At 32.6% G+C, this 13,037-nt stretch overlaps 1 protein-coding gene and 1 pseudogene across 1 annotated transcript; both read right to left on the bottom strand.

The window, feature by feature from the left end:
- Nucleotides 1-4,405: 4,405 nt before the first annotated feature.
- On the bottom strand, nt 4,406-6,541 carry LOC18039429 (annotated as a pseudogene).
- A 91-nt stretch (nt 6,542-6,632) lies between these two features.
- On the bottom strand, nt 6,633-8,688 carry LOC18039430. Its single transcript, XM_006428263.2, has 3 exons — nt 8,571-8,688; nt 7,669-7,905; nt 6,633-7,066 (listed from the first exon to the last, which is right to left on the bottom strand). The coding sequence occupies exons 2-3, from the start codon at nt 7,814-7,816 to the stop codon at nt 6,924-6,926; spliced, it is 291 nt and encodes a 96-aa protein (XP_006428326.1). The 5' UTR covers nt 7,817-7,905; nt 8,571-8,688; the 3' UTR covers nt 6,633-6,923.
- Between the last annotated feature and the right edge of the window lie 4,349 nt (nt 8,689-13,037).

A 13,037-nucleotide genomic window follows, 5' to 3' on the forward strand; every position in this document is an offset into this window, starting at 1 on the left:
TTTATAATTAGTATCTATTTCTTAATAAGGGTTATAGGCCACCCATAATTATCAATGAAAGCCCAATTTCCATAATTTAATATTATGGAAATTTGTGACGTTACACCTATCCATAGGAAGTAGACCCTCATAAAAGTATTGAATAAGGAGTTAATCACTTATCTAATGGTGGGGGCAGGTAGCACATAGCTTTTTGAATTATTCTCAATAGTCGTAGAGTGACTCTCCATTATATTGTCGGATTCCACAAATTTCTTTTTGAATGCTGCCAGTTTTTTATGATAAGAAGTATTTCTCCAAATATACCTGACGCATCTCATTCCATGTGGTGACAGTACCAGAGGGAAGATAGTACAGTCATTCCTTGGTTGAATCCACCAAAGAAAATGGGAAGGTCATTAGCTTAACTTGCTCTTCAGAAGCTCCAGCTAGTTTCATTGTGGAGCATACCACATGGAACTCCTTCAAGTGCTTATTTGGGTCCTCTCCTTCAAAATCATGAAAAGTATGAAGAAAATGAATCATCCTAGACTTGAGTTCAAAGTTAACCTGAGGATTTGGATTCTCAATGCATAATGGTTGCTGGTCCAAGTTAGGAGCTGTCAACTCTTTAAGTGTTAGATTGTTGTTCTGAGCTATTGGTTCAGGTTCTAGGCTGCCTGGCTCTGTCTTCAGGAATGAAACGTGGATGGAAAAATCATGTTCTAAATGTGATGAGGTTGCTATGAGATGTTCGAGTTTCAATCAAATGTCCTCTATACTCATAAAAATATAAATATAGAACAGAAAATAACTAATTAAAATAAACAAATAAAATGAAAAAAAAATAAAAATAATAAAATAAAATGAGTGATAATAAAGAAACTAGATGCTAGTCCTTGGCAACGGCACCAAAAATTTGGTAGTGTCGTTAAGGTGCACAAAATTTAAAACATTACTACTAATATTAATAACTAGTATAAAGCGAGTAAGGATCGATTCCACAAAAACTATACTAATTGTATTTATTATCAACTCTAAAGCAGGATTTAAAATAAAATAATAGTAGTAATAATAATATAAATTAATTTAACTAAAGAAAATTCTAATTATAAATAAAAAGGGGTGTTTTATGAATTTTTAAATAAATAGCAAGAAATAAAGAAATTAAAATTACAAAAATAATAATTTAATAAAAACTCTAATTAAATGAGAAAGAAATAATAATGATGAAAACTTTGGTTAAAAAATCATTCGCCGCCACCAAACATGCACATAATATATCAATTCTATCATCAATTTCTATTGAAACTATCAACCGTAGACAACAATAAGCTCAGTTAGTCTCAATCTTTTCTTAGAGTGTCGTTAGGTAAAACAAGTTCTTCACCTAATCTCTAACCATTAAATAATTTAAAACAAGTTCTTTAAATTTAAGATAATAGAAGTACTAAGTAGAGAAAGATATTAGATTGATCTAGGTAATAAACATACAAGATCGGATTATTTAACCTAAGTTATGTTCTCCAATTGAAATAACTGATTCTAACATGCTACTAATGATTAAAACATCAAGACAATTACGGATCAAGAATTTTAATCTAGCAATAGAATTTATTCAAGCCCTATCTAATTGGCCACTCAAATAAGACCAGAATAAAATCATAAACATTAATTATGGAAGAACATAAACAATCTCAATTAAATAAATTGAATTATAGAAATTGAACATTAATCATATGACATATTTGGGGTTCTGAATTCACCCTTGACCAAATAAAAAATCTAACCTATCATAATTGAATTGAAAATAAAAGAGTTAATAAAATCAGATATAGAGATTAATTCAAGCGGCCACCTCCTTTATTTTTTTTTCTTTCTTCTTGCCGCTGCTTTCTCTTCAATTCCTCTTGGCTGCCGATTGTCCTTTTTTCGAAAGCCAAACGTTGGCTTTTTATTCTGCATATGCCACCGACCTTTTCTTTGGCAATTCATGTGCATGCTTAAATATGGCCGTTTCCTTTTTTTTTTTTTTCACTTTGCTTTCCATAATTTAATGCCGTGCACGTGCATTCTAGCTTTGGCAAGACATACATACAATCTTTTTAAATTGGTCAAGTGAATCCATGTACGTGCATGCACTTAGAATCACATTTAGGATTTTCACTCCCTTTTTTTATTGCCATGCACATGCAATTGCCAAAGTAAATCGTTTATTTTCCAATAATGCATGTCCATTCGAAGCTTGACGAAATTGACTTCCAACTTTTGCTCTTCAAATTCTTGTTGGCCACGGCTTCTTGAGTTTATGTTCCCTTGTCTTTCAATTGATTTCCAATTTAATCTTGATTGCTTCCCAAATTAAAATTCTTGATGCCCTTTTTATCCATAATCTCCAATTAATTTCCGATCAAATAAAATAATATAATTAACTAGCAAATATTAAATTAAGGATAAAATCTACAATAATAAAATATTAAAAAAAGTAAGATAAAATTTAACATAATAAAATAAACTAAAATAATTAGAGTATTTAACACCAAAACAAGAAAAAGTTGGAGAAATTAATTGTAAAATATAGAGAAAATATGCACTTATCAATTATATCCACTCATTGAACTCTAAGTTCATTATTTTCTTATTTACCCATTTCTCCTAGGTTTTCATAAGATTTCGTGCAGTTCAATTTCCAATTAGTTAAGGTTGGGACATAACACACATTGCTACATAACTTGCCTTTTGGGCACGTTTATGTTTATATGTATATATTCATGGTAGAGATCGAAACCAATTTTATGTATAGTCCTGGGCTAAATTTATGATATAAGCTTTTAGATATGAGCATGAGATAAGTACTACGTTGAGTTTTGACGCGATCTATCTCAAATCCAACAGACGAGTCAGGCCGTTCATGTCATATTGATTCTTCGTTTTCGTTCTGTTTCCAGTATTTGCTTAATTACCAACTCAAAAAGGTTAAAAATTTTGGTGAATGGCGCAACAGGTCTTTTGTGTGACTTGCACATAATTTTGGTGAGTTTTTAGTGTTTTGGGTACCTCTAATGGTCTCAAAAGGCGCCAACATGCTGTAAATATTGAAATTGTACATAATCATAGAAATTTTGTTCAAGTAAAAAATAATGAAATTGTGATTTCTTTTATTTATGTTTTGTTAGTTATTTTCAATAGTGTGTTAAAAGGGGAGAAAAGTTCAAACACCGGCGAAGCAACATTCAATATATTAATTGAGAGCCTTACTGCTTTAATTAATTAGTTAGTTATTTTCAACTGTTCTTTCTTTAAGTATTAGATGAATTGAAGTTACATGAATAAATAATAATTTGCAGTAGAAATGTTTTGAATAGCTTCGATGATAGACCGTCGTGTTGGGCTCAATTTTTTAAGGGTTGGCCCAGGCCTGACATAACATTGATCCATTAATATTCATGTTTTGTTGGGCTTTAGCCGTCGGCTATCTTTTACGTCAGTGACCTCGTTAATCTACAGTTCTCCAACAACAATAGCAAACAAATCACACATAAACTTAAAATGTGAGGTTGGAGTAAATTCATTTAATCATTCATGTCATGTTAGCAAGTCAATTTTTTTATGCTAGATTTGTGTCACGTCAGACTGGTCTATTTTACATCTTTAGTTTGTAATGATAAAATGCCTACATTGAAAAATGAAGTAAGTCGATTCAATCACTCAATCCCAAATTGTCATTTTTGTTGCTATCATCCATCATTCTTCAAATTCTAGCTAGCAATTGAATTGATTGTCCATCCTTAGTTGTCACCTACAATTTTCTTTTGTACATAGAACTAGTTTCCTTCTTTAGTTGTCACCTATTGATCAAGGTGATTTTCACACAACTTTCACCAACCTCAATTTGGCATCATCTTCAAGCAAACAAAATAGACCATATCATTATCACATTGTACAGGTGAGTCTATACTCTAAAAGCACTTCTGTTGGATTTGGACTTGAATTTCTTCTTCTTTTTAGGGTCTCACTTGCTATTTCTCTTTCTTCAAACAGTTTGTTTTAAGATCTCACAGGCTGTTTTTCTTTCTTCAAATAGTTTTATTTACCTAGCTATTTAAGTTTTGAGTCTTAAGAAGTAAGGAGTTAGAAAATAAATTTAAATTTTACCCACCCTTTATCTTAAAAAATAAAAAATATAATAAAATAAAGTTTTTTTTTAAAAATTACTATAATGAATTTAATTTAGCATGAGCGGGTATGATCGGATTCAATTGATAAAAATTAAGCGCTCAAATTAATTCTCTAATGGACAATAAGCAAGGTCACTTCATATAGACCTGGAACATAAGAGTCAACACAGAACAATGATAATGATCTAAAACGATAGAAAGTTCTCACAATTTTGCCAATAATAATTTACCCTCATTCTTGGTTTCAAATCAATGAAAGCAATAATATTGCTAATTGCTCAAAAAGTCTCTGATGGCCTGATCTTTGCACGGACAGTCATAGTGTTTGACCGTGAGTAAATCTGTCCGGCAAATGAAAAGATACTATTTGCAGTTCAAAATGTCTCAACTTGTGCAGGTTTGATGACAACTTGTGCAGGTTCTTTGTCACGATATCCTCAAAAATAATAACTCTACATAGTTTAACATTCACCATAGGTTGCTGCCTCATAATTGCAGTTATCCAAGAGAAATGAATTACCAAAAACCAACAGGCATATAAAAATAGATCCCAGCTAAAATAGCTAACAGAATGTTACAATCATTGAATCTAAAACATACCTCTTTACTATGCGAGAAGTGCACAAGTGAACTTATCATTAACAAGTTGGTTAACTGCATCTCTGAACTTGTGGTATTCATCTGGCTTGTTGTAAGCATGATGAGAAATTCGAGCATATCCTGTAACTGGGTTAACCACCCCATCACCCGGTTCCCTATAATAGATACGTACGTCAACAGAAAAATTATTCCTCAAGTGGGTACTCAACTTTAAAGCAATAGAATCACTAGAAATGCCCAAACTAGCAGGCAAGCCAACCATGATCATGCTTGAACACATCTCCGGAGCAGACCCAAGATGGGTTCCCCATGCTTTTGCCAACATCTCCCCCATCTCAACAACAGCTTTATGATTCCTCTTCTTGATTCCTTCAATTCCTCCTTCAAATCTGTTAACAAACTCCAAAGCTTGAGGAACCACCAGTTGGGCACTATAATCCCTAGTTCCAATCCAAGCACTCTCGATAGCCAACCCATTTCCATACTCATGAGACACCACAAGGTGATGCAAATCATCAATTTCATTTGATTTCCTACAATACAAAAACGCTGCCCCAGGTGGGCAAAAAACCCACTTGTTCAAAGTACCAGTGTAAAAATCAGCCCCAATTTCTTTCATGTCAACATCAACACACCCAATCCCCTGTGCACCATCAACAAATACTTTATCAACACCCTCTTCCCGACAAATCTTGATCAATTCTTTAACAGGAATCAGAACACAAGGAATAGATGTCACATGATCAATGATAGCCAATCTGACTTTCCTACCATTGATTTTTCCTCTTTCTACAGCTTTCCGAAACTCACTGACAATCTCACTATCAGAATTAACAGGAAATGGAAACCGAGCTTCAATAACATACCCGCCTGCACGCGTAACATATGCTTCCAGAGATTTTTTCACAGCACCATAAGCATATTGAAGCATGACAGCAGCATCACCTTTGTTAAACTTCCCTTGCAAAAATTCCCAAGCAACACTCTGCAACACAATGGCTGTAGCAGTGGTGGCATTATCAACAATTTATATTTCATCAACATGGTCAGCATTGACCAAGTCTCTGATCACAAGTCTTGATTTCAAAATCTCATCTTTCAGCCGATTGAAGTAAAAGTCATCAGGTTGTTTGAGGAACTCAAGTTGCCACCTCTGCTGTGCTGATATAACACTCTTAGGGCAACAACCAAAGCTTCCATTATTGATTCTAGCTATGTTTTGGACATGGTGTGAGAATTCAGATAGGAGTTCAGTGTCCGAAATCAAAGTTGGTGAAAGTTCAGGCTTTTCAGGCAAGTAGGTATTGGATATTTTAGTATCAGCTCCATTAGTATCCATGCTGTGGTTGTTGTGATGATAAAAGAAGGCATATAGGTTGGAATTTATAGATGAGTGATTAAAATATCAACCCAAAGTCTACTAATATTTACGTATACGTATAGAAATCATATCAATCAAAGTCTACTAATATTTACGTATACATATAGAATTCAGTCATAATCTAGATATACCTGTCCTCACTAGAAATCATCTGGGACTTCTCTAGATCTATTCTATTATATCATAGCCCAAATATATACCTACTGCCACCAATATTGAAAGGATATCCAATTATATAATTGGGAGTGAAAATTTGAGTCTCCCACAGGCTGGAACTTGAACTCGTACCTTGAAGTTGAGAGCAATTAGTATCAAGCATCGATTAATTAACAGATTTGATTAATTTTTGGGATAGCATCAAAGATTTGAAGTTCAAACCTTGCTTACATGATAAAAAGCATTATTGGATTTGTCATCAAGCAATTTTGTAATTACTTTAAACTTTTTTAACAAAAATACTAGAAATTACCAATACAAAGTCTATTTCCTAAAACTCAGGTGCAAAATTCAAGCTTTATTAGATGCGTGAATAAAATATAAAAACATATTTTTTTAAATATAGTCATATCTTGTGTCCTAAAAGCCATATATAATATATGAGCAAGGGACATTGAAGGAATAAAATTCTGGTACAAAATGAGTATATCTGTCTGTGGACAAAAAGGCATTGCACAAATCTAGTCCTGGACATCTAGTGATAATAAGGACACTGCTAAATAGCCAGTAAAGAGTATTAATAGAGCATTTAGGACAGCAATGTGCAATGGCCATGTGCCAGCTAATTACTACTTCCCCCTATCATAAGCAGCTATATTCTGAGGCTCACATTCAGGACTAAATAGGCAAACCAGCAGAGCAGTGGTTGAGCTCACAGAAACAGCACCGCAGCCTGCCCATCGAAGACTTCTAGGAACAGTAACCCTAGGACCTGCAAGAGCATAGAGTTGTAAATATTTTCCATTTTTATTAGATTGAGTATATCCAAATGTTGAAACCACAGAAAAGGAGAAAAGAGAGTCATTTTATAGCTTTTATCCTCAAATAAGAGAGTCATTTTATGGTTTCAATTTAATCACTAGGGATAATGTGATTAAATGAAGGAAAAAGGCAAAAAGATGAAAAGTAACAGATGCATTTTATCAGAATACAAACTCAGGGAAGCAAGTCAGTCATTTCTTGTTAGATTTACAGTTACAAAAACTAAAATACCCGTGCTTATACATAGAGAGCCTTCTTAATGATGATTAACAATCACAACACATCCGAAAGCAAACTGATGCTTATACAAACAACAATTATTCTTCTTCATCCATGATACATTCTATTTAGAAAACCAAAAAATTTAAAACAGTACGATAATGCCTGGCCACTTATTTAATATATTGAATCCTTGTTGCATTGGCATAAACTTTACTATATTTTCAAAGCAGAGATAACATCAAGAAAGAGTGAATCTCATAGCAGGCATACAAACTGCATGCAGATGATCAGTGATGGAAGTACTAATATAAGAAGCAAAGTAGAATATACCATAATGAAGCCTGCAAAGAACCCAGAACCCGAGTGCCCCTCCAACAGTAAAAATGCCAGCCGTCTGCCTCATTAGTCTGGAACAAGGCTTTGCATCTGATCTCATCAGCTCACCATCAGAAAAACCAAAAAACCGCCTCAATGCCATTTATAAAACCCTCTCCAGATACAGAACACGATACAGCTCAAAGTTTTAAAGCCAAAACTGTACTCCTGCTTGCTTTGCTCCGTCAAGACCTGAAACAGAGACTGAAACTGTCACAAGCGAAATATTACCAAATGACTTCAGTACGCTAACATTCAATTTTGTTGAACTGAAAGAAACAACCCAGACAAAGACTATACCCAAATCAAGTACCTGCAATGATCGATATCAGCATTTTTCAAAAAAAAAAAAAAAAGACTCGGTTGTTATTATATAAAACATAGCATTGAACTGTTTGCAAAACACTCATTTTTACTTGACAGCTAATGTTTATTCAAATAGCTAGTGATATCATTTGCAACAATAGTGGATTGATACAATCTCAAACATTACCCATAGCCACCATATTCAAAATTCAAGTCCTTCTGAATAGGCAAGTATATCAACCTAAATAACTTCATTATATTTCATAAAAAAGGCAGCACATTCACAAACAAAGAGACACACAAGACACCATGTACCAGAAAACCCAATAATGCTAATATTTGGATATAACCAAAGCAAGAGAAAACAACGCAACGACCTGGCTTTTAAGAAACCAGTTTTCTCAGTGGGCCATTTTCACAAACACTTGAAATGCAATCACTAAAACAACCAAATGAAATGACTTCCACAACCAAGCTAAGCGAATCCGAACGACTAAAATTTAATAGCAAATCCGAATGACTAAAATTTAACAACAGTTAAATAGCGGTACCTTATTGCCGGCGTGATTGAAATAATTTGACTGCTGTCCCAACTACAAATTTCCATATTTACATAGAAGAAAAATAGGTTGAAAATATTAAATTGACCAAAATGACAAAATTGCAATTTTCATAAATAAAAATGTTAAATCAGTGTTTTTACTATAATGACCCTCAGCAAAAGTCAAATGAATTTAAATACCAAATGGCCATGACATTGCGTGTATTTATGCGATACACTTGAAAGAGTGAGAATGATGTAGCCCATGTACTCGGTGGTGATGGGCTTTTTGGCCCAATCAAGTGTTCTATTTGGGCTGAGCTGGATTTTAACTTTTTAAGTTTTTAACCAAAATCCATCAAAAGATTGTTTTTTTTTTTCAAATAAATATAAGATGATGCATTATAATTATAAAATCAACATTTAGTCAAAACAAAAAAAAAAAAGAAATGGGTATGACCACATCGACACTAATGTATTAAAATATTATCAGGGCATTGCGGTAAAGTGTGCTAGAGCGATCATAGTACCATGATTTGTGACTTATAAGAACGTTATCCTGACAATATCATACATATAATATAATGTAGGAGGAATCTGTAACATACGCATCCAATGTATGCACCACAACTGTCCTGCATATGGAAAAAAAGCATGCAATTATTTTTGTTTGGTAGCTAGCTAACCAATCAGGAGCTGGCTAAGTTGTAGTGTAAACCAAAAAATATTGTAATTGCTGTCAAGGCAGCGTCACAAAACTGCAAGTATGATGTTACAGAAAAAAAAAAAAGAAACCAAAAAACAAAGCTATGCGTTATGTGATATGCATAGTTAGGGATGGCAATTGTACCCACAAACCCGCTCAAACCCATCCATTAAAACCCGTCCGTTGCGGGTAATTTTATCCGTTGTGGGCGGGTTTAATATTATAAATTAAAACCCGCACATGAATGCGGGTGGATTTGGTATTAACATTATATCCGGTGGATACCCGCATGGATATCCACCAAACCCGCAATATTTTTTTCAAATATTTTTAGTTTAATTTTAATCTAAAAATGTATAAAGAAAATAATGTCATTAATTAAATTACTAAATAGCCAAAGGCTCAAACTTGTATATGTGTGTATGTAGCCTATATCATATTCTAAAGTCATAATCTAAAGAAAACTAAAGGCATTTTCCTTCGAATTAGTATTTGAAAATATTAATCTTAATTATTATTATAGGCATTGTGTTGGATGGGTGCTTATGGTGGTGAATGAAATGAATATCTTCTCTTGGAGCTTGTTTTAAATGATAATATGAAATGTAATTATTATTTTTAGATACTAGTTTGCGTTTTTTAAATGGATTTGTGTAATTTATACTTAAATTTGAGAATTTGTGTTGAATTGATGTGGAAATTTTTAATTTTTCATTTACATTATTTAAATATAAAATTGAGTATGTTATATGGAATTTGAGGTTATTATTATAAATTTATATATTAAACATTTGTGATTTTAAATACGGAAACCCGTAAAAAATCCGCTGGATACCATTGCGGGTTTGGTAATTGTTAAAACTCGCTGCGGGTGGGTTTTTGTAAAAAAATTAAAACCCGCTGCGGGTTGCGGGTGGGTTTGGTAATTTAAATTTTGTGCGGGTTTGGATTTAGTAATGGCAAACCCGCTACGGGCGGTGCCCATTGCCATCCCTATGCATAGTTATGATTTCTGGCACTATTTTTAATTATTTTAAAAAAAATTAGAAGAAAGGATAAAATTCAAATCATTTATAAATTGCTTGAAAAATGCTCGACGGGGACACTGGAGGCGTCTGACTTCCGATGACTGGTTAGAGACTTGAGGTGGTAATAAATTAATAGGGCATAAAAGTCCTTAATATTTTGACAAAGACGTTTAAGTCCCAAATTAATTTTAACAGAAAAATTATTGTTAACTTAAAATTACCATTATCTCCTCTAACATGTAAGTCAATATACTGACTTATCCAACTGGTCCATAAATTATTAAGAAAATTACGAATATACGCTTATTTGAAACATTCTTCTTGTTCATCCTTTGACAGTAAATTCAGTCGGTAAGAAGATGTAAACAAAGCATCAATTTGAAAAAAGTGCAAAATTTGACAACAAAAAATCAAAAATCGGAGCAGTAATTCGACCAAAAAAAAAAATGGCAGCGCCAACAAATTTATAAGGCATTAATTCCGAATAATGCAACATTTAATTGTAAAATTTACAGGATTTTTTAAAAAAAAAACTTGGAAGACCTTTGCATGAAGGACTTACCAGAAGCTACGGTGGAGATCATTTCTTACAATCACTATGGTAGAGATCCGCAAGTTAATTTCTCATAATCTGGATCGGCAAGAAAATTTAGCAACCACCAGAAATCAAATCAGCAGCGGCTTATAGTCACGAGCAGCACCACAAACAACGCACGAGTAGCGGCACGCACAGCAGCACAAACAGCGACTGGGCAAGAGCAGTGGCACGAACGGCGGCAGGGTCTGTGTGCGGCGGATTTAACGGTCTGAGACGTTTTGATAGGGTTTAATCCATTCAGCCATTTAGGTTTGTCATGGTTAGGCGAGGACGTTTAGGTAAATTCAGTAGATTAATAAGGGGTATACTATATTAACCTTTCAATTATTTAACCAAATTAAATCTGTCAATAATTTAGAATTTAAGTTTTTTTTTTATAAAACGTTAGTAATTTTGGTATCCTTTTATCCAAATATTTAGGGTATATCAGTCATTTTCTCCAAATTAATTTACTTGGTTGCCTACACGGCTCTTTAACCTAATAGTCCATATAATAAATTAACAAAAATTGGCATGTAATTGTTAAATCGCATGGAATGACGCTAATGGAGATAAGTTGGTCTTTCAACTTTTGTCTTTTCCCCAATAAAATGACAAAATGCTCCTGTAGAAGAATCCCAAGAACATTATTATATTATAAAATTTTGCACATTGAGGACAATTTAGTACGTCTCGAATTTTCTCTTTAAATAGTACTCAAATCTGACCGTATGCGACAAATGTGACAAATCTTAGAGGAAATTTCTAAGTAATTTCCAACAGCCACGTTGAGCATTGCGTTTGCCGTTTCGCACCTTTATATTAAAAGAAAAAAAAAAAGTCATCAACCCATTCATATATTTTTTTTATCTTTTAACTAAATATAATAATAATTTAAAAGTTTTAAAAAATAAAACAAGGGAAGATTTGATAATAGTTAATTTTTGAAAGGAGTAATAAAAAAATTTGCCCTTTTATTCATTGGATGCTACCACTAGGGATTTTATCTATGGGTGGGGGCAAAACAAAGAAGTACTTTCCTTACTATTTAGTCTTTAGATAAACTTTCTTTTAAAAAGGCCAAAAAAAGGAACTTTTTTATGTACAAAGTCAAAAAATTAAAATAATTGAAGCCATGTGTTAATAATCAAGTACACATTTCACTGCGCGAGGACTCTCATTTTGGGTTCTAGATTTTCTTTGCACCTCAAACTAAAGGGTAATGCTAAGTTACATGCATGTACCTTACAACCCTTTCACATGAATAGTGTATAGATACTATTCATGTGAGAGGGTTGTAAGGTACATGCATGTAACTTAGAGGGATTCCAAACTAAATAGCACTTGTCTCTGGGCTTATGGGCCCATCAACTGTCAACATTTATAGGGTTACAAAACTCTCTTTTCATAAAGGGTATTATATCGATATTTATATTACGGTTTACCATGTAACTGTAACATACATAAACTTTATAATTAATTTTAGAAACATTCACGTAGTTTTAGTTAATTTTATTTTTGTTGCTATTAATAACAATTGTGAGATTAATGTATGGTACATGATAATGTACCTTAAAAAATTTCATAGGAATAAATTTATTGCCTAAAATATTAATGAAAATATTTAAAGTGAATAAATCTTTTTTTAATAGTACTATACATCTCAAATTATTTATCTTAAAAAATTATCTTGATAATATGATATTTATTAATTAATTGGTGAGATAATATAATTAATTTACTTAAGTTTTTTAAAGAATTATCAACTACTTAATAGTTGATACATTATTTAAGATAAAAATTTAAAAAATATCTATCATTACTCATCTTTTTATATATGTACATGCATGGTTTCTTTTCAGTAAGTGTTAATTTCTTATTATGGCATGCAGGCTTTTATACTGTTCAAATTATAATGATTTTATTAAAAAACCTAAATTGATAGAGAATTTGTTTATACCTTCTCAAAAAAAATAATTACCCTTATTGAAAAGAAAATAAATTTTAGGCACTTGAACTCATTAGCACATACGTGAACTATTAAATTTACTTTAAAGAAAAAGAAATAATGCTCCTAAAAAAAAAACAAGTGGTGAGTTAGGAGTACACTAAAATCGCTACAGAAGCGCGTGAGCCAAGTGTTATTCATGCAGATAATTAATTAAT

The sequence above is a fragment of the Citrus clementina genome, unplaced genomic scaffold (genome assembly GCF_000493195.1).
Source record: "Citrus clementina cultivar Clemenules unplaced genomic scaffold, Citrus_clementina_v1.0 scaffold_6, whole genome shotgun sequence".
NCBI classification, from domain to species: domain Eukaryota; kingdom Viridiplantae; phylum Streptophyta; class Magnoliopsida; order Sapindales; family Rutaceae; genus Citrus; species Citrus x clementina.